The 27552-nt window shown below is 42.8% G+C and overlaps 1 protein-coding gene across 3 annotated transcripts; it reads left to right on the top strand.

Moving 5' to 3' along the window:
- Positions 1–1171: 1171 nt before the first annotated feature.
- On the top strand, positions 1172–26825 carry nacc1b (nucleus accumbens associated 1, BEN and BTB (POZ) domain containing b). Of its 3 annotated transcripts, none has more exons than XM_026359430.1 (8): positions 1172–1287; positions 8069–8219; positions 8866–9108; positions 9890–10111; positions 11785–12244; positions 13493–13790; positions 14356–14453; positions 15201–26825. In XM_026359430.1, the coding sequence occupies exons 2-8, from the start codon at positions 8094–8096 to the stop codon at positions 15518–15520; spliced, it is 1767 nt and encodes a 588-aa protein (XP_026215215.1). In that variant the 5' UTR covers positions 1172–1287; positions 8069–8093; the 3' UTR covers positions 15521–26825. The 3 variants fall into 3 exon arrangements, with proteins under 3 accessions (XP_026215215.1, XP_026215218.1, XP_026215216.1); XM_026359433.1 differs by lacking the exon at positions 1172–1287 and adding an exon at positions 2224–2605; XM_026359431.1 differs by lacking the exon at positions 1172–1287 and adding an exon at positions 2373–2605 and having other exon boundaries at positions 11788–12244.
- Positions 26826–27552: the final 727 nt, after the last annotated feature.

Below are 27552 nucleotides of genomic sequence, written 5' to 3'. Positions count from 1 at the left end.
GCAGTGCCGTGCCTGAATGCAGTCTCATCCTGTTTAGTATTCTCTGCGTGCAGCGCCTGGAGGCCCTGGAGGGCTCACCTGCCCGGAGTCTAGACACCAGTATCGAGACGCACTATCACACATTATTAGACAGTCGGATCGAACCACCGGTCCCGCCTTCACGGACCGCGCAGAGCCGGCCAGGAGGGAGTCGGTTCCACCACCAAAGGGAGAAGACACCCCCGGTGAGTGTGTGAATGAGTGGGAGGACTGGTGGGTGGGGCAGACAGTCGGGTCGGCTGGGGACGCTGGCTCTCCTGCAGAGACGCATGGGCTCGAACCTGTAATCCATTACTCTTTTATTTGTAATCTAGTTACTTCTAGTTTCAATACCCGTTCACTCGTTACACTACTCGTTACATGAGCTCAGATTTAAAGCTCCCTCTAATACATGAGGCTGTAATATAAAGATCCACTTAGATATTTCACCATCATTTCATTTGGACTGGATAAAGTCTGATATCATGTACTGAAGTCAACTTTCCTGCTACTACTCATCCACACGATTGAGTCTGTGCCAAGTTATTTTTAGAGAAAAACAAATTGAATGTGGAGGTGGAGGAGCCTATAATTTATATTCAACCTGATATTTAAGGGTTTTGTTGATAAAAGTGAGGACTTAATGAGACATGTTGTGATAACAACCCAGGCATTTTAACTTTTGAATTATTGGGCCACACTGGTAAAGCGTTATTTGGCTCACATGAAGTTTCACCAGGTGTCCATCTCTGCAGGCTGCAGGTAAGAATCACACGAGGATTAAAAATAAGGGAAGTTTATGATAAAGCTGATTTTGGATTTGACTTGTGGTGATATGCAGTGACATATGTTCACCTTTAGGACCTGAAGGAGCAGTGTTATCGTGCATGTGTTCATTTCTTACAGTTCTGTCAAAAGTTAATGAGACAATGCAGACTGTCTCCCCACCTGATCTGTCTACCTGTCTGTCTGCCTGTCTGTCTGGCCGATCGGTAACTCTGCGATCTGTCTGCAACCCCTGGGAGAGTCGGAAAAAAGAAAATGCCCCCCCCCCTACCTCCTCGATAGCTCTGCGCTCTTCTACTCGCCTGCATGCATGTGTATGTCCGTGCGTGTGTGCATGAATGTCGTGCGTGCACGGGCTGCTGGTTCACAGCATACAGTCACAATGAATGGCTGCCTGAAGCGAGGCGGAGGGAGACGCTAGACCGCTTCTTTTGCGCTGCTCCTCCACTGTTTTCACTTTCCTGCAGGACCACAGCCGAGGGGGTGAGTGGACCACAGCGGGTCAGGGGAACATGGTTCCGAAGTGTGTGTGTGTTTTTAGGGAGGGGGGTGGGGGTGTCGTCTTCAGTTCGGATGGGTGAGAATGGATAGAGGGCTGGCGGATGGTCTGCGGCGGTGGGTGAAGCTGTTGTTTTATTGTCTTTACAGCAGAGGGATGTGGTAAAGTTGTGTTTGAGCTACTATGGAGGGGGGGATGGGCACACGGGGGTAGACCAAACTTTAACCACTTCACCGGCTTCACCCGCCGGCCGCCGCGGGCTGCCCCGTCTCCCCCTCGGTGAAGGACTTGACGAGTCCTCCGCTGCTCTTCCGTCCTCCTGCATTCCTGAACTTTCTCTGAACTACTTGGGGGTTTTTCTGGGGGGGGGGGGGTTTCTCTGTTTAACACACTGTGTGGTTAATATGAAAGCATTTAGCCGTGCACGGGCCAGGACCGTGCAGCCAGCCCCCTGTACTTTCCTTTCCCCTCCTCTGCTCTCGCCATGCCGGATCCATCCGTCTGTCTCGCCCACAGTTGCAGCGCGTTCGTGTCCCGGGATGACCTGTTGATGTCGACTAAAGATGGAGTGCCAGGATCGCCCCTCTTTAGACCCCCTTCTCCCCTCCTGTAAAAAAATAAATAAATAAAAAACGTGAACACATAAAGATTCACAGCGGACTTCAGCCAAGTGAGCACCGCTTCGGCCGCGTCCCGTGTGCGCCCTCTCGGTGCGCATTTAATCACCAGGCGCGTTTCAGCCGATGTGATTTATCATAAGCGACATTTTGGAGGGGGAACAACGCGTGTCTGTCCCGTATCGGTAGCTACCATTCGGGCCAGAGGAGGAGGAGGGAACTCGGTGTGAGCGGACATCACACCGCGCTGGCACGGAGAGAGGGAGACGGAGACACCGCGGAGCTGCTGAATATTTGATCGCCTCTCGACTATTTTTGCGACTAATTCGCTGCTCCCGGTTTCTCACGATAAACGTGTGAGTGCTGGGGGAGAACCGGGGTTGACACGTAAAATAAAGCAGCAGAAGAAGAGCTCTCTTTTTTGTCTCTTTTCCGCTGCTGCCGCCCCCTCCCTCCCTCCCTCCCTCGCTCGCTGCGTCCGTCCGTCAGTCCGTCCGCTCCGCGCACGCACACACCGGCCCGGGCCGGCCGAGGACTCCCAAATCCTACCGGGCATCGAGGCTGGCACACGGCGGGGCACCGAGAGCTCTCCGCCCGCTGCGCCTGCCCTGCTCTACCCCTGGCGGCGGGCTCTTTCTCTCCCGAGGCGTCCACCGGCGAGACATCGGCTCGGCTCGATTTCCAAGTGAGATGAACTGATGTCTAATTTCTGGGGATTAATAATAATTCGCTTCTGAAGTTTCTGCTCCTGTCGTGCTCCAGGGAGGCTAAGTTAGACTGTCGCCTCATTTTTGGTGCATGTCCACCCACGGGGGCCGGCGAATTCAACATTTTCAGCCTTTATTGTGTTTAAAGTCAAAGCCACACAAGGCTGGGATTTATTACACGTGGTTTAAAGACATGTTTGTGAAGAACAAGTGAAGTGTTTTACTAATCTCAGTGTTAGCCTTAGCTTTAGCCTGCTACTTGCTAACAGGCCACCTTTAACCTCCCCAAACCAGGAAATTGAATCTGATTAGGTGATGATTGATGTTGGATGTTGGCAAGTTGGTGTTCATTCAAATAGTTGCTTGGATTTATTATGTGCAAACAGGCTGGCAGCTAGGGATCAAGTTACATTTTGGGGTATTTGGATATTAGCAAGAGCATGTGGTTAAGTCTGCATAAAGTAAACACAGTGTGTGGCTCTAGAAAAGTTGCAGAGGACACACGCAGTTTAGCATGGGGGTCAGTGAATATAATGGGCCGTGCAGAGGTCAAGTGGTGTGAATGAACTCCCCTTTATGTTTCCTGGAAGTTGTTGTGACCTCTGATTTGTGAAGGGGTAAAGGTGACTGGTAGGCTGTCCTTAAATGACATCTCAATACTCCACAGTGCATTGATCTCCAATCAGACAAGTTGTTGTCGTGTGGCGGAGAAAAACAAAATGCTTTCATGCTGCCAAAATATGCTTAAGCAGTTTAAAATGTAATCACAAATGCTGGTGTGTTATTGCCAATAAGAATTTAACCATATAATTTGCTGTGTTGCTCTTTTTTGCTGAGATTGCTGCATTTGCTTTTGCCTTTCATTGTTGAGCTGAGGTTTTCTTCACACAAAATGCTTTGTGTTAGCGACTGCCTGCTTATTATTCATATGATTGCACATATTTACACCTGGGGAAAAAAAACCACAGGCATTTGCTATTGGTCGCTCAGAAGCTCCACTGGGACACTTGTCAGTTCAATTGCTCGCTCAAGGCCAGAGGAAGTGCACATGTTAGGCAGCAGACACTGTATATTATGCATTTGTAATGCCTAGATTTCTAAAACCAGAAACTTTTAATCATAATCTTGCGGCTCTGTAAGTACACCAAGATGCTATAGTGTGCCTGTTTTGACGAAACACTAATCCACATTACCACTGAGATCATGATGTACCAATTAACGTAGGAGTAATGTATGCAAACAAATCCTGGATAAGACCCAAAGTACAAGGAGAAAATATCACTCCACTTCATTTGAATTACATTGATGTAATGCGTATTGATTTCTTTGTCAAGGTACGTTGGCAAGCAAACACTGACTTGGTGACGTCAGGAAAATTATCGATTTCAATGAAATAAGTCTGACAAACTGAACTAGCATTCATACGTTAGGAGCTAATTGTATTTTGATATGATGGGAATGTTGTTCAGATCAGGTTCTCCCAATCCAATAAACAGTCTGTAATCTTAATTGTTTTTGTCCACAAAAGGGTTGCTCAATTAACTAAGCTTAATCACATAAAATGACAATTTATACAATTAATACACCTACTAACAGTAGCATTTAGGCTTTTGCTTTTTAAGAACGTTAATCCATTAGCTAAGATGTGTATTTTAACCATAACCTTGCAGAGTATCAGTCCAGAATTTAACATTTAAAAATAAACTTGCCACTGGAGTTGTAAATATACATGCTTTATTCCACCCTCCCCAGCCCACTGCTCTATCTGCTACACCTATATCTATCAAAATTAATTAGTTGCTATAAAATTAAAAATTAATTAAGATGTAGTGCTGATAGTCTTCTATTCTCAGTGCTGCCGTTACGTGGGTGTTAAGCAGGAGCTCAGCACTGCTTTAGCCATTACTTTTATTTTTCAACTAGGGAAAGTTTGCTGAGCATGCATGGTACAGCACCCTGCTTCCACCGTCTAGTAATTTTGGCCAAAAAGAACTGCTGAAGGTGATGGGACCTAAACAGGAAAAAAATCACCTTCAGATGCCCTTTGGTTTAATAATTTAGTGCAGTACCAAGATTGGCGTGTGAGTTGCATTTTACTTATTTTGTTAACCTTGCCTTACTTTGCATAAACCGGCCTTGTCCAAGTTTGCCTACAAGTACTTTCAACAACCACTAGAGCACAATGTTTTTTGTGCTGTAAACTGAAAGTGAAGTTCAAGTAAGCTTTTGCAACAAGAGACACTATCATGATGTGTCATGCATAGTTGTTCAGATAATATTAAAGCTGTCACCACCTACTACACATTAACAAAGATTCAAGGTGCTGCCGCAGCACACAGTGCCCTGATGATTGGGGCTGTGAAGAAATCTGTATCGCTACATCTCCCACTTCTGATTTTAATGTGTAATGGTGACTAAAGAAAAAGGCCTTGAAATTTGAGGGAACAAAAGCAAAAGTTTGCATTGACTTATAGTTATAGTTAAAGAATTATATACAGTGAACAAGCTGAAGACGGAACAATCAAGTCATCTACATTGGTCTTGTCAACAACCTGTCAAAGTGGGCATGAATAGCGTCTGTCTGCTTGTTGTTTTAGTGTTTGTGTTTTGCAATTTATGCTTAATTTGTCCAATTTCCCAGCAGAATGGTGCATTCTGAATCTTTGTCGTCTGCATTGGTTTGTGGGAGTTTTTGCTCTGGGCAATCTATGCTTATTACTGATTAAATGCTTTTTAGTGTACATTTTTCCTTGAAGGGCCATGCTCAGGAACATCTGGGTGGTGTTGACAAAGGAGCGGAGAGATCATTAGTATTGGTGCTTAGTGGTTCTTATAAATGTAGGTGGTCGAGGTGTTTTTGTCCTAGGGCTGTTTCCAGTGTTGCCTTCATTATGTTTAGTTGTTGAATGATAGTTGTTTTATATAACGCCAGTTGAGCTGTGAGTGGATTGTTTCCTTGTAATCATCCCGTTCAGACTAAGTCGGCTTGGACCTGGATGTGGGCGCTGAGTGTTCTGGAGCAAGAATGGAAGACGGTGGCTGAGTCTAGCTGGGTGGGCCAGAGCGAGGAGTTGTCCAAGGTCTGAGTGCGACAGTGAGGTTTAACAAAATGCAGCGTCAGCAAGATTCCCAGTTGTTTTCATTCTGCTCATCATACATTGCTATCCAGTTTCCAGTGAGGGTGTAAATATTGTGGCGGTAAGCCTGAACTCCCCAATTACAGTTAGCCCCCAAAAATGTGTGAGTGTGAATGCAAATGGCTGTAATTCCCGAATGGTTGGTGCTACACTTTTGTCAAACCCCTTGAATTAAAGCTGAACGTCTAGACTTCGCTCACATCTCCAGTGTTTCATTTCAAATTCACTGTGGTCGTGCGCAGAGGACAAATTCTCAAAAATCTATCTTCGTTCCATTATTTATAGACTTAACTGTATAGTGCTGAGCAATACAGCAGTAATACTTATTCAGCGGGTGCCATTGCTATACAGCACATCATTGTGTTGAATACATCAGCAGCACAACAACACAATTATTAAATCAGACCACTTATGTAATTCATGAAACACTTGAGATTGCAGCTGAAAATAACAGATGTGATTGGACTTGCTATTGTCCCACAGTCCAGGAGGATGGGTGAATGTTTTCAACCTGTGTTCAGGTGATCTGTTTTTCAGTCTGATAACCTAAACATTTATTGGTTTTTGCAAAACTGATTATGTAGATTAATATTACATTTGTGTAACTGCGTTGCTGTGCTGTATAGTGCTGTAACGATGACTAAGTTTCAGTTTCATTTCATTACATTACAGCGTTAGAATGCCAAGACTGTATTTTGCTGTTTGCATGATTGAATTGAATGAAATGAACTGATTAGCTGATTGTTTTAAGTAGTTTATTTGATAAAAATCATAAACCTTAATAAGCCCCTCAGAATTTGCAGTACATTTTTCCAGGTCTATTGTTACTACAAAACTGAATTCATTTGGGTTTTTAAGATTTGTTCAAGCAAAATAAACACTTGAAACACTTGACTTCTTGATACTTGCGTTTAACTTTCATAAAATAATTTACACAGTGTATAATGAAATTCGTCAGCCTGAATCGTGCAGCACTGAAGCCACTTACTGTGTATACTGTAGCTGATGACGACTTTCTGTCCACCAGAGCTTGTGTTATGAATGAATAATCTTTCTTTAGCTTGGTCTCTAATCTGTGGGCAGTACGGATGCTATTTTAGGGTCAGGGCTAAAGAGTCTCTAAGCTATGGGTTTGTATGTTTATGTATATGTTTTGCAAATGACCTCTGGCGACTCATTTAAAATCTCCCATGAGCCACGGGTCAGTCTTGACCAAGACTTTCAACAGCAACGAACAAGGCAATCCACACTTCAAGAACTACTCGATGGATTTATTATGTTTGGCTATTGTAAAGCTTTCAGTTGGACAAGGCAGTTCAGCAAGAGAGTCTTTGAGTTTGTGCCGATGTCAAAAAGAGTACACGTCTTGAAATGCACGCTCTTATCTTATCAACCTCTGAGCTTCTGCTGCTGCATCAGTTTCCTCACCATCATTCACGAGGAGAACTGGAGGTGATGTAGCAAGCTGCTGTTTAGGTTACTGGGGCTCGTCTGCAAGTCTTCCTCCCAGTGGAGGAGTAAGGCTAATCACCATTATATTGTTTCCTATTAGTGGTTTGTGTTGGGCTGTAGCCAGTTTAGCAGCAGTATCATGTACTCACTACCAGCTACTGACCAAATGCTGTATGATGCCAACAGCCTTGAGAAGATTATTTTAGAGATTGATTCCTTGTTTATTTGTTGTTGCAACTTTGACAGTTTCCACCACTTTTGATCACAGCCTTCTTTGTTAGATGGTCATGAAGACGAGTGAAATACAGGAGTTATGTAAGCGACTGTGTTTTGACTGAGAAGGAGCGACGAGAAAATAACAAAGTAGGCCAAAAACCACCAAACTGTTTATTAGCTGTGAATTAGATGTAATGAAACAAGGTTTCAAAAAAGGGATGGCTTATATAACTGTCGCTGGTGGCCCAAAATTCTCTTTCATTCTAAGTTCATTTGGAACTCAGTTCTGAATTAAAGTTGTTTACCAAATACTTAATTCATTAATCATCATACACTTTACTTACCCTGTTCCATTATTTGAAGTCTGTTTCCTTCGTGCTCGTTCCTGTCTTGTCTGCCTTTTTCACATCTTCCAGTCCTCTTTTCCTCTGTTGTCCTTGTCGCGTCTCTCTTTGTTTCCTCGACTGTCCTGCCGCCTCATCCTGTCCTCGTTTCTTCGTCCCCTCTCTGATGTCTCTCTGTTTACCCATTTCTGACTGACCCTTCTCTTTAAATCATCTATACGCCATCCTTTGATTCTATGTGTTCCTGATGCTGTTTTCCCCGATCTAACTTGTACCTTTCTGTCTCTTGCAGACCCTGTGGTGCTGGGCAGAGCGTTATGGCTCAGACGCTGCAGATGGCGATCCCTAACTTTGGCAACAACGTCCTGGAGTGTCTGAACGAGCAGCGGCTGCAGGGCCTCTACTGTGATGTCTCTGTAGTCGTCAAAGGACATGCCTTCAAGGTTCGAAAAAACAGTTTTGGGTTTTTGTTTGTTCTTCTGTTGGTTATTAAACAACTGCACTGATGTAACTGGTCATTCTAAAGAACTACTACATATCATTTTAAAGCCACTTGTCAGTCAGTCGTGCTAAGTAATAAGCTTTAATTTAACATTATCTAAAGTACTGTAACAGTACTCCGAAATCTTGAAACACTTGAGAAGCAGAAGTGGTTTGAAGCTGTAACATTATTTATATTTTATATTAGCTTTTAGGGAAATTGGTAGAGTTTGAGTAAGAACTGTATAATGACAGCATAAGATGACAGAACTTCCATTTCAACTCTTCTGGTGACGTTTGTCCTGGCTGAGATCTTTGTCTTTAGAATGCTTTGGTTTGATTTTGTTGAGGGTTACTGCAGCTACAGTCTGCAGTAAATAATGCACAGTGAAGGTACTTAAAAGATTATGGTCAAACTCAATTACGACGAGGAATATAGTCCACATCAAAAATGGCTTGAGTCTGCCTTTTTTAACAAGTCTACACGGATGTTGTAGCTGTTTCAGGATATGTATTTGGATATGTACACATACGTAATGTATGTATCGATTCATCAGAATCAATATATTTTTACTTAGGACTTACCTTTCCCTGCTGTTTACCCCTCAGGCCCACCGTGCGGTGCTGGCAGCCAGCAGCTCCTACTTCCGGGATCTGTTCAACGCTGGGGGGAAGAGCTCGGTGGTGGAGCTGCCCCCGGCTGTGCAGCCGCAGAGCTTCCAGCAGATCCTGGCCTTCTGCTATACAGGACGCCTCAGCATGAATGTTGGAGACCAGTTCCTGCTCATGTACACCGCCGGCTTCCTCCAGATCCAACAGATAATGGAGAAAGGCACAGAATTTTTCCTCAAGGTAATCTGAAAATGAAGCATTAATATAGTAATTTAGGACTTTACTTACCAGTAAAACAAACTATAAACCATATACTTTACATATTCTGTCTATAAACTATTAACAGTACAGTACAAAATCATCCTAAGCGATTTATAATCATAGTAAAATAAACCACATATGGATAAAATAGCGTTTTCTATGTGCCATCACTCAGACACCTGTTGTGACATTATGCATGGCATTATGCTGTCATGGGGGTGTCTGTGTTTGTAGACATGTTCTTGTCACTTGAAAATAATTGAAACATTGTACTGACACTACAGGTTCTCGCCATAGTAGCAGATGATCTGATTAGATTTGAAGTGCCTTGCTGCATAAATCTGCATATTAATCAGGAAAACTGATTTTCCCTGAAAGTACCCCTTAACTCCCCAGACACAGACTTAATATGACTGAAGGATGTGTTTAGGTTATCAGTCCTGGCTCTAGTTATCAGGCCTGGTTTTGTTTTGTGTAGTTTTCCACACCACCTGCTTGGTGACTGGCAAACTACCAGTGAATATTGGGAACGTGATGCAAAAAATTAGTCCAGCTTGTTGCATAATGAGAGTAACTAAATTTGTACAAAACAAGTCACATTTGTCTTTAAGTGTAGTCTTGGTTTTAACAGGCAGTTAGAAAGCATCAGGTTAGGGTTAGAGGGTTAGGGGTTACATAACCAGCTTTTGGACTGCACTGTTTGTCTTATATACGTTACGAAGCGAAACATTGATCCTTCTTTATATCATTACACCTCCAGGTATCATCTCCAAGCTGTGACTCCCAGGGTCTCCACACTGAGGAGACCCCACCCTCCGAGCCTCAGAGCCCCGTCACTCAAACAGTGGCAGGAGGTGGGGTCGGCGTCGTTGCCACAGCCGCGGGAAGGCCTGCCTCTTGTTTGACGCCACTCCCCCTGGTGTCCAAGGTCAAGACAGAACAGACGGCCACCACACCTCAGCCCACCCCACAGCCACAACAGGTATGCTCTGTCTGATCTGGAGCTGCATTTACCATCACGACGGTTTGTGTAAACTGTATGAAGTATTTAAAAAGGAATCAAAAGTGCGTCACGAGTAGGTGTTCTTTGAGTTTGACATCTGAAAAGGCTTTCATAGGGAACAAAACATCATTTGTAACGACATGTGAAAATATTTATAAACCAGTGTGCATTCATATTTTTTGATAAATAATCACCTGAAGGTTATATCTGAAATATAGCATAGACAGTATCTGAGTTTTCAGGCAGGGGCATAAATAAAAGGTCACAGGTCATCACTAATATATAAGAGGCGAGTATGGTTTGTGTTTTTATCATATTATGTATTGATGAGCTGTTGGTGTTAGAGGAACACTCTGTCACATAATGGTGGCTTCATCCAAACACAAGAATGCAGCATTTTCATTATTCCTTATTTTTAAGTTTCGTTTTGCAGAGAACATAGATTATGGTTCACTTGCTGACAGCTGCTACATTAAAGAACAAACACCAAGAGACTATTGAGATTTGCATGCAGTATTTTTATCAAAACTACCATGGTTTATGTGCTTTTTCACATGCATTACCAGCTATTTTGGAAGTTTGAAATCGAGTTTTAGGTTGAAACTCATCCACTAACTAATGAATAGAGGGTGAAAAAAGTCTCTCAAGATTGCAGGAGAAAGTACTTTCTTTCCTTTTTTACTCTGACTAAAGCATCTGTTGGCTGCTCAAAAATAGCTGCCATGTGATGTCAGGTGCTAATCTGCATATCAGTGCATTTGCTACAGTCCTCACTTTTGGAATAGCGAGCTAATCTGTTGAAGCAGTGTTATCATCACATGGTTTTGATTTAGACATGCAAATAGAGTCGGATGCACACATTTTTCAGAGATTGTGTCAGGAAGCAACAGTGTTAACGTTTCCCGTCATCGGAAATTTTTCAGAAGATGTAACATTTGTTTCTTAGATACAATCTGAAATCTTGTTAACACACATGATAGACACAGCAACTGATTTATATTTTCTGCTCAATCACGCTGAGTGTACTGAACCAGAGGTTTTTTTTTTGTTTTTTAGTTTTCCTGCACTTAGAAGAAGTGTATACTAATAAGACATTTAAATGTTACTGTGTCAAAAAGCTAGCAAGTACTGGAGAACAATATGGATTTATTTGCCAGAGACTTATTTTACCAGCAACTGGCATTTAGCAAGTAAGGAGGATATTGAATCTCACAGCTTTATGGTAAAGTTTGACCAGAATCCTGCAGAACCTCGTGCTGCTCATCTCATGATCAACCATGTTAATTCATGGTTATCTAAATGACTGTCTGAACGGATGACTCACTCCTCAATACATTGACTTTAGTGTGCAAATTAGTGCCTCTGCTTATTTTTCCTGAAGCTTAATATGCTGTTTTTTTTTTTTTTTATAGAAGTTAAATCATTTCCACTAATGAAGAGACAGTGCACCTCTGCTATAATATGCTCCTCACAGTAGTTCATTTCTGGTATTGTTTGAGAAGCTGAATATAAAATTTGTACTGAAAGCCTTAATCAGAGAGCTTCGGTTTATGTTTGTCCACAGACTTGAATATGTTGGGTTATAATTCTTGAATCTCAGGTTAAAGTTGTGCAACATTAACGTAGTAATTGGTTCTGTGTCTCCTCTTCAGCAGGAGGGCTCTCCCTACTCTGTGGTCTGCACCCCTGTGGCCAAACGGCTCTGGGAGGGGGGAAACCGTGATGGGGGCGGTGGGTGTGGCGGTGGCGGAGGAGGTGGGATGAGAAAGGCTGCACGCTACTCTTCTTCCTCTTCTTCCTCCTCATCCTCCAACAACACTACCCAGGATGCCTCTGGGCGTGGGCCTGCAGCCAATGCAGCAATGGTGGGCGGGGGCAGTGCCACTGCAATGGGAGCCTCACTCAACAGTAACCACAATAACAACAACAATAATGGCGGGACCCCCGAGGGCACGAGCCCGGGCACACTGAGCATGTACACCAGCGACTCACCGATAAGTTACCACGACGATGAGGAAGAGGACGACATAGCGGATGACAGCGCCGAAGAGCAGTACAGACAGATCTGCAACATGTACACCATGTACAGCATGCTGAACGCCGGAGCCGCAGGTAAACTCCGACAGCAGAAAAGTACATCGGTGTGTGAGTTCATCTCCAGTTTACAGTGTTCTCATGTAAACCTCAAGTTTGTGTCTTCTGATCTCTGTAACTCTTGGTGTTGTGTTTTTTCCAATACGAGTTCTGTCAAGTTTGTTCCAAACTTCTCAGGAGTGGATTATGTTAAGGAGAATGAAATGTTGGAAATGCTGCTTTGAGCTTATGAATTGTTTATAGTTTATTTAATCAGAAGCTTCAGGACAATCAGATGATTGTTTCAGATTAAATATTCAAAACAATTGTAACTGAAGTTTATTCGCAATACAGTTGAAATGTGCTTAAAGTCAAACAGAATTATTAACCACTAAATGATGGAAGTTGCTTACATGTAATACCCGTAACCTTTTTTTGTCTATAGGTCATAGACAAAGGGCCTTTTTAAAGGGCTTTTTAACTCTAAGCTCTAGAGTTGATTTGAGGAAAGAGTCCTTGAGGTCCGTCCTTTGGATTCACACTCATCTTCAATCACCTAGAGGTGAATTGTAAGAGTTTGATACAACTTCATAGAATAAAACTTAAAACTTATTGTCTGATTATTTTTTTTATTTATTTAATTTTTAAACCAACTTTAGTATGGATGAAGACACTTCAGGATGTGCACCAAAAGAACTAAATGCATGAATGGAGGCAAAGTAGTCAAAAACTGCAAATTATGGGGTTAGGTCATTTTACTATTTAAACATTTTGTAACACCTTAGTAAACAATAATTTAATTTGAGCTGAACTGGAAAATATGTAGAACTTTGCAGGCAAAGACCAAAGGATCCCAGACAGAACATGTTTAATTTGATTTGATATTAATTAATGAAGAATTAGTTAAGTGTGAAATACTTTATTTAAGTATAATTTTGACAGCATATCAAACCTTAATACCCTTTTGGTATCAGCCAAAATGTCTTTTTTTTTTTTTTTTTTAAACACTCTGAAATTAGCATGTACTGTGTGTGACTTATTCTTGGATCATGCACTTTCTGATTTAAATGACGTTTGCCAATGTAATTAAAAAAAAAAAAAAATCAGTTAAAGTTCTGTCTTTGCTGTCTGAGGTTTGCCATCTTTCCTCTTAATGGAAAAATATAGTTTATAGCAGGGAAAACCGTTTAAAGTATAGTTATGTATCAGCTCTGAAACCAATCCAATGATAACCAGTAATAACTGTAAATAATGAACTAATAACAATCCATCATTCTCCCTTCCCAGTGGTTGGGGAGCGGGTTGAGGCTTTGCCAGACTTGGCCCCAGACTCGGGTGGAGGACGGGGGGGCAGGGCTGGACGGTCCAGACAGGACCTTGCATCGTTGCCCGCCGAGCTCATCAGCCAGATCGGGAACCGCTGCCACCCGAAGCTGTACGAGGAGGGCGACCCAGCCGAGAAGCTCGAGCTGGTGAGCGGCACCTCCGTGTTCATATCCCGCGCTCAGCTCATGAACTGCCACGTCAGTGCCGGCACCCGCCACAAAGTTCTGCTCAGACGCCTGCTGGCCGCATTTTTTGACAGGTCAGTGTCTAACATGTTTTAACTTATAAGATATTTGGTTTATTTTGGTTGTGGAACATTAAAAAACATCATAGTGCGTAAGCTTCAGCAAATGATAGACTGCAAGCTAAGAACTAGATTACAATCAGAGCAGCAAGTAGTACAGTATATTGCTTGATGAAGCCCCATGCTGCTAGATCAAGTGCAACTAATAACTTTGACTACATGTCGCAGGCCTCAATTATATGCCTCAGGCTTGATACGTTAAATAATTGGGGGATGGAGACATTTATAATTAAAGACCTAAATTGTGGGTTGTTGTATTCCTCCTCGTCCCCCTACTGACGAGCTTGGTAGTAGAATATTAATAGCATTTGGAGATTTTTCCCTGAACTTTACTTATTCAGTCTCCAAACAATAATGTAAATAAAATAGTGGTGTTCTGTCATGTCTGAGGTTCTGTACGACCCAAAACTGTCTCAGTATAAAATGCACATCGTCTTTTAGCTGTCTTTAAAAGCTTGTATATTCTGTATAAGATTATTGTGCAAGTATTTTCTTTACGTTGTCTGTCTTCCTTGCTCAGGAGCACTCTGGCAAACAGCTGTGGAACTGGCATCCGTTCTTCAACCAACGATCCCAGTCGTAAACCCCTGGACAACCGAGTGCTGCATGCGGTCAAATGTGAGTCATACACAACTGTATCCATACAACAGTATCTGATACTGTAAATACTGAACTGCCAGTATGCAAAGCCTTCTACAATGTTGAAATGTACATTTAAGTGTTGGTGGTGATTCTCACTCATCCAGGTTATGGGTATCCCAAAGATGCTGTTCAGTACCTCTCTCCCGAGGTAGGTAGTGATGATGACTGTGGAACAACAACCCTCTGGTGGTCTCAGTGACCCACAAGGTGTGAATGGCTCACTCAGTGCGTTGACATGCACTCAAGTAACCAGTTTGCAGTCCTAAGGCAGCATTGCTCCATGTAATGATCTCTTCTTTCATCCAGCCACTCCTGATTGCTGAAGGTAGTGGAGTGGTGACCTGTCGGCAGCCTTTGTTGTGCACGTGTGCTCTTGTAAAAAGCTGTTTAGAAACCTGGTCAGGTGTTTACATAGCAGAATGGCATAATCCCCTACGCTGATTACAGAAACCAGGTCTCCTCTTTTTACAGGACAGAAAAGAAGTCAGCTTACTTGGGGGCTGATTGTAACCTGGTTACTCGAGTGGATTATAACACACTGACTGACTCCACAGATTTTAAATTCCTGGGACTAAGTCAGTCAGGACTGATGAAGCCTTTTGGATGACACACATCTTCAAGAGTCCAAAAGTCCAGTTGTCACTGAGCAGCGTTTTTGGGATTCTTTAGTTTTTTTCAGCCTCTTTCTTAATTTCCTTTTCTATCCTCTCATCCTTCCTGCAGTCTACTGCCAGAACTTTGCGCCGAGCTTCAAAGAGAGCGAGATGAACGCCATCGCTGCCGACATGTGCACCAACGCCCGCCGCGTCGTACGCAAGAGCTGGATCCCCAAGCTTAAACTGCTGATGGCTGACAGCGACGCCTACTCCGCCTTTCTGGCCGACAGTGTAAAGATGGAGGCTGATGCCCTGGGGGCGGAGCAAGGCTTTGACCCCGCGACCCTTGAAGCTGTGGCAGCGGCTACCAACAATAACGAAGCAGGAGGAGCCACACCAGCAGATACGCTCCAGGGGGCAGGAGGAGATGGCAGCACTTTGTTTTAAGTGAGTGAACGGACAGATCAGAGAAAGGACAGATTGATGGAGGAATGGCATTTCTCTGGGGCGATGAGAGAACGGTGACCACCGTGGTCATGATGACAGTTGAGTTGTCACTCCTCCCCTAGCCGCCATGTGTTTGGGGATCTGTTTATTTTTTCTTACACACCTCTTTTGGTCAGTTTGTTCTGCTTTCATCCTCCGTTTGTCCACATTTCTTTCTCCATGGCCCAGAAAGCCTCACTTCAGGTTGTTCCTCCTTCCTGTTCTTGTGGAGAGAGATAGAAAAAGAGAGAGGTTGCAGAGGGAGGAGGTTGACAGTTAGTCCCCCCCGAACCTCTTCATTCTTCTGCAACCTTTCAAAATTCAGTTGTTTCAGCGTTTGCTTTTTATGTTTTTAAAAGTGTGTACTGTCACTAAGGCCCTTTTCCTTACCTTTATTAATCACATACATTCCCTGGGGAGGGTGGGGTGGGGGGAGGGGTAATCCTGTTTGGAGAAAGTGATATTTTCTTTCCCCAAACTCCGGTAACACTGTTGTTTTGATATTGAATGTAAGTGTGGTGAAGCATCCGAACCGCAGCGTGGTAAGTCAGTGGAGGCCGTTTATTTTTGTCTGTTTGTTTTGCTTTATTTCGACTGGACGGCCACATGACAGCTTCTCCGAGAGCGTGGGGTCGATGAGGTCAGGGGTGGTGATGAATATTAATATGTATATTGGCAAAGTAGATGATCTCCCCAGCCTCCGCCCGACCCCCACCAACCCTGCTCTTCAACGAGCCTGTCAGACGTGCTGGGAAACTGACCCATCATCCGTTAGAGAAATGCTGGAGAGTTTTGTGGTGGCAGTTGGGGGGAAAGCTTATAATTCGCTCGAGTAAAATCTCCCCCACACAAACATCAGCTTTTGGACACTTAAACTAACAAAAACAAAAAACATTTCATTTTGTTTACTTTTTCTATGTTTCAGTTGTTCCTTTGTGTATGGTTTTTACCAAGGCTCCTGAGGGAGGAAACTTGTTACTGATTATTGTCAAAGAGTTTGCGCGAGATAAATGCACTGTGTATTTCCTGCAGCACGAGTACAATCGAACTACGTTTTTTTACGTATCAGAAAGAGGGGTGCTTTTATTTAGAAAATTCTAAAAAAGGAAGAAAAAACAGTAGCTGAATTCCAGTTTATATCCCAGTTTATCACTAATTGTTTTTAAAAATCTGAAGGAAGAAATATCTAGAAGCGCGTTTCTGCCTGTGAGCATAGGAACGTGTGTGTGTGTGTGTGTGTGTGTGTGTGTGTGTGTGTGCGTGCGTGCAGCGACGATGTTCTTTTGTTTTCAGCTCAATCTTTTTGTCTAAGAAAATTCACAGTCATGCCCGTTAGCAGCACAAGTTTCCTCAGGCTCCGCTGCCTCGATGCGTGCTTCCCTGGCATGGATAAAGTTGCTAATTCAAGCATTGGTACATGGCAAAGAATACAGCTCTGTGTGTGTGTGTCTGTGTGTGTGTGTGGGTGTGAATTTTTGAACGGCCACACAGTTTGTGTGTGTGCTTCGATAGAGAGAGAGTAAGAGAGTGAGTGCAGGCGGCCAGACGGCATGTTTTCACACACGCTTGGTCGATTCATTCACCCATCACTGCGGTGAACACACATACACGCTAATACGCATTTGGGCGCTGTCAGCTGCATCAGCTACAGTACACCAGAGCAACGTGGGAATTAAAGGGGAATTACACCGAAGCAGACCTGAGAGGCTGCTGTTTATCACATGTAAGCAATCAGCTGGATTTATTTTGTGTGTAATGAGGCTACAGTAGACCTGACACACAAGGTGAACCCTCGGTGTTACTTGCTGAAAGTTTGGTTTGTTGGTTTGACAGTTCTTTTCCTGGCTTTATTTGAGGTATTAAATTGTCTTTAAAAAGCTGCTAAATGATGGAAATCACAGAAGAATGTTGGCATAGAAACAACCTTGAAAGTCATATTGCAGTCATATATGCCTTTGAATGATAGCTTTCAGAAAAAAAAAAACAAGAATGCAGAACTAGATCAATTCTCTTTTGAAAACGTGACCTCTAGAATCCACAATGCAGCTGAATACACTTCATCAGTGAAACCCAGGAGAGAGCTTTTTGCTCTTGTTCAGTTTGAAGTTGAATACAGAAACTCCAGGTGAACAGTTTGATTTAGTGCCAATGATATTTCAGTCCTCAGTGCCATTGTGGTTTCCGATGGATACTCAAATCCTCCTTACAGCAGATTTTAGTTTCAATTGGATGTGAAGTCTCAGTGTTTTAATAATATGATCAGTCCCAGACAATCAATAAATAAACTGAAAGTCAGCTGTATTCAGTTTAATGCCAAACACGTGACTTTGTATTTTAGAAATCAACACAGCAGGATGAACCCAGTAGTTTGTCCATATATCCCACATAATCTGTCAAATATTCAGATACATTTCAGATGGGCCAAAGGATTGTGGTACACTGATTAGTGTAAATACATCCAGGCCACAAAAGGCCGTTTAAGACCTCACAGCACCGTGGGACTCACAGTTCTTTGTTCTGTTTAAGCGTTTAAGTCGAGACTGTCACCAGAACAGAGTCCATCTCAGGATGTTGTGAAGATTCTAGAGTATCTAGTGTTGTATAATAGCAAAAATGATTGGAAACTGAGCCGTCGTTACTGGAAATTAGTGTTAAGAAACCCTATGTGCTGTAGTGTCGTGTTGAAGTGAAGGTTGCAGCATTGTTAAGGCAATGAGCAAAACACTAGTGAACACTGCCCAACCAAAGTCATGTGCTGGAGATCAGGTTGAGTGTTTAATTCAAAAGATAATGTACATAATATATAATTTCTCCTTTTATTGAAAAATACAAACAAAACATTTCCCTACATTTGCATATCGGCCAGGACCTACGTTACTGGTACATTGGGTCAATACTGCTAATAAGACACATATCCAACTAAATATAGTCCTTTTAGTGCATATGAATCAGAAAAGGACCCAGACCACAAAGGACATGTTATAGATAGAATTGTTTTATTATAAATTGACTTTATTTTGTAAGAATATTTGGCCAATTGATGTTTTTTTTTTTTCTGTTTAATAAGAAGAAACCTCAAGCACCTTATTGCCAGTGGAGAACACTGAACTGTTTAATGTCACTGTCACAGGTTTATGTTGATGTTTAGTCTACCACACACACACACACACACCGAAGTTGAAGAGTCTGCAGGTTAAATAATCTCTTAAGTGTAACGCAGAAATGGCGCCGCACAAAATCTGAGCATTGAACACCCCGAAGAAAAACCAAAAAAAAAACTAAAACAGCCTTTGAGGCGTAGCTTATCCCGTCTTAACCCTGAACAGGTTTTGTAGACGGGTGTTATAAGACAATGTCTGCTTTTTACAACCTGGCTTTTGAGGAAAGATTTAACGTGACAGTTTTTATATGTTTTCTATATTTACATTTATATCAACTTGTTTTTCTTTGTTTCTTTAAGAGAGGCTATCGGTCAAAGAACCCCGAGTCCTGAGACAAACACCTGAAGGGAGCAAATGGGGCAGTAGATGGCAACTTCCTTTATTTTTTTTAAACCCGCCCTGCCCCACCCTGCATTGTGGAGCACATGGCACGACCCGTGGAGACTTAACCAAGTTCAGTAACTGAGGACAGATGTGAGGAGTGTGAGAGATAAAGAAAGGAAAAGAAATGGAAATGGGTGAAGGCAGAGAGGAAGGGGGGAGACACAGGAGACAGTTTGCACATTAATTTGTTTTCCTTTTTGAAAAATCCCTCTATTCCATTGCTTTGTTTAAAACCGCTGCCTTAAATAAGAAAAAAAAAATTCAGAGAGAGATAGAGAGGGAAGAAGAGGACAGCCTGAGCCTCCCTAGAGAGGAGGGATGGATGAGGAGGGGGGGGTGGCTAGGACGCTTGGATGATTTGGTGAATGCATGCATGCATACTGGTGTGTATGTATGTGTGTGTTTTGTTGCAGGGTGTGTTTGGGAGCTGTTTGTAAAGGCTTTGTGTGTGTGCATCTGTGGGTGAAGCGCAATGCGTGGGTGTGTTTTTAATGTTTGTGTGCATGTGTGTGCATATTAATGTATGTATGCAGTTTTTTTTCCCTCCTCTCGCTTCCCTCCATCTCCATTTATGGCATGTTAATGTCTGCCTCCTCACTTGAAAGAGCTTTTGACAGTGGTGCTGTGTGTGTGTGTGTGTGTGTGTGTGTGTGTGTGTGTGTACGCGTACGCGTGCGCGTGCGCGTGCAGTGCGCATGCCTATGCCAGGCTGGGTCTGCGTCTCGATCTATGTGCTGCATACGTGTGTGTCTGGCTTCATGCAGCGACTGCGCATGTCTGTCACTGTGTGTGGGTGGTTTGGGTGCTCAGCTATGCAAGGTCTGGATATGTATGTATGTGAGTGTGTGTGTGTGTGTGTGTGTGTGTGTGTGTGTGTGTAAGTGGGTGGTATGTGCGCAGAGGTTGAGATGAGTGGCTGTTTGTTTTTGTCTGCCTCAGAGAGCGGCATACCTTTTTTTTTTTTTTTTTTTTCTCCTTTCTCTTCTCCCCTCTGCCTTACACACATCTGCAGTCACAAATCAATATCCACAGCAGAGATTCTATACGTCTGTGCCATATCAAAGCTGCCATGCTGTGTGTGTCATGGCTACTGCTCTACTTCTCTGTGATGAGTGTCTTCACATAAAAAATCATTTCAATCTAACAATACATTTCAGACAAAGCAGAACAGAAGTGCTTCTCTCAGCTGCTTTTTTCCAGATGTGTCTTTTTTAACCTACAGATTACCTCTCCGAATATCCCGTTGCTGCCCGGACTCTTGCACGGGACGGCAGCACAACTGCAGCCAAGCCACAGACACTTTTCCCTCCTTCTTTCGATTTCTGTTCTTCCTTTTTTTTTTTTTTTATACTCCCCTCCCTCGCTCTTTGTCGTCTCGTCTACTTCTCCGCTTCTCTCTGTTTTCTTCTCTCTTTGTTTACATCTCGCTTTCTCTTGCCACCACACAGACACACACGAGAAGCAGCTACATGCTGTTGGTCCCTTGTTGCTTCATTACGTGAACCAGCATTTTCCATCCACCGCTGCTTCGTTTCTGTGTCGTCTCCATTTTCTTCATACAATTCAAATCTCTGCCAAATTCTCACCCGTATATCTGTATTCCTGTGTGGGTGAATGTTTGCTGTGCACAACAGATGGGGGTGCCAAATATGTTGTTGCTTGTATGTCTGCGCATACATTTGAGCTATTCAAATGCAAATATATGGATGTAGGCATGTCTGACTAGACACATTAGTGCTGTGTGTGTATGTGTGTGTGCGTGTCCAGTACTGAGCTTGTGGCATTTTTGTGTTTATTGCACCTTTAATAATCAGACTATTGATGACGAAGGTCTGTTGGTCCCTATATTCCCCTGGCTGCTGTGGCCCTACCAATCAGAATGTCCACGTGAGAGATGCAGCCAATCATGAGGAGAATATCAACCAGACTGTTTGACCAAGTGACCAAGTGGGGTTAAAAAAAACATAATTATGATCATCTTGACTTGAGCAGTGAGGGGAGGAAGGGGAGGAGGAGGAGGTGCCGATCGTCCTGAGGAGGAGATGTTTGTTAAGAATCTCCCAGGACAGATCAGGCATTGCGGCAGTCTGCCGTCACACGAGCGAAGCCACAATCCAGACAAAGAGACAAGAGTGAGAGGAGAGAGAGGAGACTAATGACAGGGAGGAGGCGGAGGAGGAGGAGGTGACCGTCTCTCTCTGGCCCTGTGCCACCAAGATAAATACCTGGGTGCTTGTTTGTTTATGTAGCGTGGCATTTTGCAGAGGGGTGGGGTTGTGGGCTGAATGAATAAACTGATTTGCCTAAATCCCTCAGAAAAGACCCCGGCAAGCCGAGCAGCCACTTAGTGGACGCTGACCGGGATCCAGATAAAGAATTTAGCTTCTAAAGCTTTCGTAACTATTTGTCTGGAGAACAAAGAAAAACAAGTGTTTTTCTTTTTTTGTTGTTTTGTTGTTTTGTTTTCACAAAGTTGAAATTGCACTAATTATTTGTACAGTGGAAACCTGTCCTTTGATGTCCAGAAACACGTTTGGCTGAATGTTTCTCTCCGCTGTCCTTTAAGAACTGCGGTGGGATAATGTGAAGACGTCGTTGTTACAACTCTAGACGTGATTTGACCTCGTTGGCTGTTTTCAGTCTGTGTCGTGGTGAACACCAAGCAAATCTTCATCTATAGTCAATAATTAGAGATGTGGGAAAAAAACTGTGACGGTTCAGGTGTACAGTGTTTTCTATCCCGTTCTCATATCATTCAAATTGAACAAGTATTGGTTTATTATTAGAATGCTGGTAAATACAACACTAATTGAATGATGATAATCAATTGTTAAAATCACTGCTTCCTTTGTGGTTCCAAGTGAAAACATTTACCTGCTAGATAAACTGCATCACTGAGCTCTGGGACCGTTTAAAGAAAACCCCGTGGATATTTCATATAATTATCTGATGTTTTAAAGAGCAAACTAATTAATTAATAAGAATAAACTGAAAATAAAAGAGCAGAATAATCAAAAAAGGAAAATATTTGCTTCAAAAGTAAAACTAATAATTTAATCCCGTGTAAGGAAGCCACACGTAGGGAACCACTGTAGTTGAATTGCCAAAATTGTTCTTACAAACAGACTGAATGTGGCTTTAAATCTGCTAAAACAGGCAGGAAATCAAGATTTAGTCATTTCGATGACATCTAATTGTCACTGTGCAAGATTAAAATAAAGAAATAAAAAAGAATGTAGACACTGTGCTCCCAGAGGGTTGAAGCACATCCAGCACGCTGTTTGTTCATGTTTCTGTGGTCGCTGCTCGGCCTGTTCTCCTGCCGTTGTCCAGCTGGTGCACAGGGGTTCGAACCAGAAGTCGCATCCAGAGATGTGAGGATAAGTTCTAGACACCTTTAAAATTTGTGCTTTGAACTAGTGCAGCAGAGGAGAATTTCTTTAATATGTCACTGTTTTATTTCCACTTTAATGTGGAGGAAAGTTCTGCTGAGAGGAGAAAGGAGAGGATGATGTTCACTCAGAAGTCTTGAACACTCCTCTGCCCTACAAAGAGCAAAAACAGCATGAAGCTGAACGTTAGAGGCTGATCTGATGTCACAGAATCTCGTTTTTACGAAACAGATATGGTAGATATGACCTTTGACCTTTTCGAATTCAACTTGTTTGCCTTTTTTGTAGGGGAGCTATGTCTGAGCACAGTTGTACGACTAAAGGACTAAGGGTTGAGTGGGGCCAGAGCAGATTTTTAATTTTTATTTTTTTTATTCCCAGAGCGTTTTGATTTTAGAAAAGCTTTGTAAACATTTCAGTTTTTAAGTTTCAGTTTCTGTTGATACTGTGTTTTTGTTTTCTTTACATTTGAGCTAGTGTACTGTAGTCCTTGAAAGTAATTTTAAAGGAAATGCTACTAATAATTCAACATTAACACCTGTAGAGTTGCCAAGTTGTGTAAAAAGAAGAAGAAAAAAAAGAAGAAGAAAATTACAGAAAGAGAAAATGGAGACATGGTTAGCTGTAAAATAGTTTAGAGAAAGAGAACTACATATTTTTGCATTGCGATTGTTGTATGACCGAGGTGCTGCGGGCGGGAGGGTTGAGGGATGGGGTTTTAATGCTGGATCAGAAGTTTTTTTTTGGTTTGTTTGTTTGTTTAGTGTGTGTTGTCACGTTGGGATCAGTGACTGCAGAAAGCAGACGGACAGACTGATGGACAGTCAAAACAAATCTGAATGCTTGTTAAAAAAAATAATTCTAAAATCTTACACTCTCGTCTTGTGACGATTCAAACACGTTTCTCAGCCACGTTGGCTCAAACTTCAACTAATAATCAACCCAAAGTTTACTTGACCTGGTTCGTGGACCAGCTTTTCCACAAAGAATAAGCTATTGCTGCTTGATTGTCTTTTTTCGTTGAGACTCCAGCTGGGGGTGGTGCAGGTGCCGCAGCTCAGAGAAGGGGGGCTCACGGCTGCAGTAGCTGCCAACGCCACCAGATGGCGCGATTACGAAGAAGCAGTGATCCTGCACAAGCTACGATTGTAATGAAAAGAGTCTCGATCACTGTATTCCTCCGAGCACCTTAGCGGCAGACCGCTGGAGGCTTCTGCTGCTCATTGTACAAATGTGACACAAGACACAAAATCACCAAAATGTCCACCGCTTGTGGGCCAAGATGCCAAATGAAGTTGTCAGTAGATTGAACGTTATTGACGAGACTTTCAAAAAGGAAAAAAGCGCCACAGCTGTTCGAGCTTTGACTTTTTAAGTTTGTCTGTCTGTTTTTTATATCTGATCTCCGCTTCAGCTGCTGATCCACAGAAAGGAACATCAGTGACAATGAGAGAGTGGAATAATCTTAATAAAAGCACCTTTGGGCGAGGACTCGACTGTCCCGGAGAGCCAAAGCCCACTGCACCTTTCTGAGCATGCTCACTATGTCACTTCCTGTCTGTGGATTGAATGCTGGTGTCAGCTTTTGTTGATTTTGAGAGGGTGGGAATAGAGATGTAATGTGAGGGTTCTCTTTTGTAAGTTCCTTATTTTTGTTGTTTTTATCTTTGTATTATTCCCTTTTTTTATTTTGTATGTTTGTTTTCTCTTCTCTCTCTCTTCTGACATTTGTTGTTTACTGAAAAAAAAATGATGATGTGCCCATCGACCTGTCTCCCCCCCAGGTGGGAAGTGGGAGAATAGACTGTGCAAACTCTCCCCTGCATGGGGTGTGGGGGAGAAGTTAAAAGGGGGAAAGAGTTGAGCTGGGTGAGGGGTACAAGTTGAGGGTGAAGGTTGGAGTTAATTCAAACAGGGTTCCTACACAAGTGAATTCTGATTATTTGTTTTTATAAGTAACCCAAGAAATGTTGATCGACCAGAAAGCCTTTGATGGTTCAGTGTTAATTCAGAGAAGCACAAAACTCAGTGTGACACATTAATTAACTGATAATCTGGCAGAAGAAATACATCTGATTAGAGTAAGAATCAATGAAGGGAGTGAAGATAGGCCCCTTGCACAACATGCATGTTTCACTTTTACTGTCATTTGGTACATGGAGTATCTGGTTGACAGTTTATTGCCTTTTTTTTTTAAACAAACTATTGATTCCAGTCAAATTGTTAAAGGAAAAATCCACTTTTAAACACCTAAAAACTGTTGTTATGAAGTGTTTTGCTGTATTCACTAGTGAACGTGAAGTTTTCTCAACCTTAAAGCTGCACTACCAACACCTGTGGGAAATATCGAGCTGTTCAGTCCCTACGTGCTCCACTACATTCACCAGCCTGTTGGTAGGTTTGTCTGTTTTGGTGCACAGTGAGTTAAAGAGCTGAAACTGCTGGAAACTGGGTTGGTAAGAGAAACAGCATGACCATAGTGAAGTTATTGGCTGTAAAACTAAAAGAAGATAGATGGATTGAGGACACTTGGACAAGTGCATGAGGTTCGTCACTGCTAGCGACCTTTCGCATTTCCAATTAATCATTAAATTCACTGTAATGTCAAAAAATGACAAGTGCAGCTTTAATGTTATGAAAAGAGGCTTATTTCTGAACGGCCGAGAAAAGCCGGGAGACCTGCTCCTTTACGTATTGTAGCCTCACAAAACCAGAATGCATGACAGCCACAAGTTATGGCAGCCGTTGCATTTTGGTAAATGTAGGCGAACAGAAACGTGGCCAAACGTGTGAATACAACAAGTGTATTTGAATATTTGATAGCTGAGGGTGGATTTTTCCAGTGTAGGGGCCCTGCTGAAAACCTGGAGGAATGCCAAGACTTGTGTCACTATGTGTGTAGAAACTGGCTAAACCTGAGAGCAGAGGAGCGAGGGAAGTGGATGTGAGAGACTTTTGAATCCAGATCGTAATCCCGATTGTTTATCTCTCCCTCTCCATCCCTTCCTCTCTGCTCAGCCGCCTTCCTCCTCCTCTTCCTCATCTTCCACAGCGCTGCGGCCTGACCTCATGAGCTCTTGCCCATTTCTTTTCCCCTTCTCCGACTCCGCACGTCTCCTTTCCTGCTGTCTGCAGGTTTTAGTCTTCTGTCCAGAAGCATTTACACTCTGCTCTTTCCCAAATCCCCACACACCAGAGACAACACACATACTCATAAATATATATATATATATAAATAAATATATATATACATCCTGTATATGTATACATGAATACAAACGGGCAAACCTCTGAGATACAGAAGTTTGCACGCACGCCTGCAGACTCTCAGGATGTGTTGCAGGACATGCGTGTGCTTCTTCGTGTCACTGATGCAGTTTAAAAAAAAAAAAAAGTACCAGTTTACCTCGGGAGCTCTCAGCCATAGCAGACCTTAATCCCCACAGATATCTCAGCGCTGCGAGCAGCTTCTGAACTGCTGTGGCTGCCGTTACAAAGCAGGTACATACTTTTTTTGGTTTTCAGGAACAAACCCCGGGAGCCTCAGCAGAGTGCTCTCGGACCATTTGAATGCTTACAGTGCAGGGTTTTTACAGAAACGGGACACAAGCCGAGAGTCCATGTCAACACAGTCTTACCTCAGAATCATACTACGTAAAAAGGGAGGGGGGGGGCTTACATACAACTATGATCATAGCAACCGTGAATGACTATTTTTTATTCCTACTCTTCCTTGTCTCTGGTGTTGTTGGGTGAAAATACTCTGCAGAACTCTTCTTTTTCTCGTTTTCCACTATAAATATATAAATATATAAACTGTACATTATGACATAGAAGCACTATCGAAGTTTGATTGTTAGATGTGCACTCGCAGCATGAGGTATTATTCTTTATTATTCTTCATAAACCAGAAAAATGAAAACAGTTTTTGGAAGTAAATGGGGGGAGGGGGGTGGTAGGATAAAAAAAATAAAAACAATGCAGTAGCATCTGCTGATGTCAAAGAAAATACCCAACCTCACCCCGCCACACACACAAACACGCCCTCCCAGACCCTGCCGATTACCCCGTTCTGCCCAAACCCCCCCATCCAACCGTTCGCCCCGATGCCCCCTCGTGCCACCCGCCCGCCCCACCCCTTGTACATGCCAGTGTTTTCCCCATGTGTTCCAAGTGCCAATAACTTTGTGAATTCCTAACTGTGACCCAGTAATAAAGATAATTGCACATTAACTACTGTAAAGAGAAAAAGAAACCAGACTGATTAAAAATGAGGAAAAAAATCTGAATATCTTAATAAAAGGTTTGTAACAAACAGGACTGACCTCACCACGGTGTTTGGGTTTCATTTGACTGCAGCATCACTTGGCTGATACTTCATTTAACCTGATGCATGTGTGAGAGTGGGTTTAACTTTTACTAACCAGCGGCTGCTGTGGTTACGGAGAGGCCTCCTGAACTCGACCTCATTACTCTAAATGCTCAAATCAGCTATTTTAAAGATCTCACTATTACGTGACCTGTTTGAGAGGGAAAGTGCAGCCAAACCTGTCTGTCTTACAGTCTCAGGTTTGCTTTTAAGCTGTAACGTGCTAACATTTGATAGGAATGCTAGTTTTCAGAACAGATTGAAATGTTGATGTGATGATTGTGTTTCATTTAATTCATGTACCTCATTGAACTGCAAAAGTATCTGAGACAAGTGAAAAAGTCAGCCTCTTGGTAGCGTGAGATGAAAATCCAGGCATCACCAAAGTCTAGGATACGTCATCTGGGAACCAGACGTGTGTAAAATTCACCTTTTCCAGTAACAGATTCTAGTCTGAACCAAGTGTTCAGCCGCTATTCCCATCATTCCCACTGTCCCACTGGCTGATAAAGACGCCCTGCTGAGGTGTAAACCCTGTCCTGCACACTAACCATGCCTTCGACGGGTGGAGATGGGACACGAGAATCGGTTCAGTCTTTTATGTAAGTATGAATGAGTAAAAGTTTAGATACTGTGATATTTAGATCATGTGACTGAGTTTTTACAGAGCTACTGCCATGTAGTAAT

Source organism: Anabas testudineus, chromosome 1 (assembly GCF_900324465.2).
Source record: "Anabas testudineus chromosome 1, fAnaTes1.2, whole genome shotgun sequence".
Taxonomy (NCBI): domain Eukaryota; kingdom Metazoa; phylum Chordata; class Actinopteri; order Anabantiformes; family Anabantidae; genus Anabas; species Anabas testudineus.
This window is presented reverse-complemented; position numbering and strand designations above follow the sequence as displayed.

Coding starts and splice junctions, on each gene's coding strand:
- nacc1b (XM_026359430.1), top strand. CDS start 8,094: ATGGCTCAGACGCTGCAGATGGCGATCCCTAACTTTGGCAACAACGTC. Junction 13,791..14,355: donor CTGGCCGCATTTTTTGACAG/GTCAGTGTCTAA, acceptor TTCCTTGCTCAG/GAGCACTCTGGCAAACAGCT. Junction 14,454..15,200: donor AGTGCTGCATGCGGTCAAAT/GTGAGTCATACA, acceptor TCCTTCCTGCAG/TCTACTGCCAGAACTTTGCG.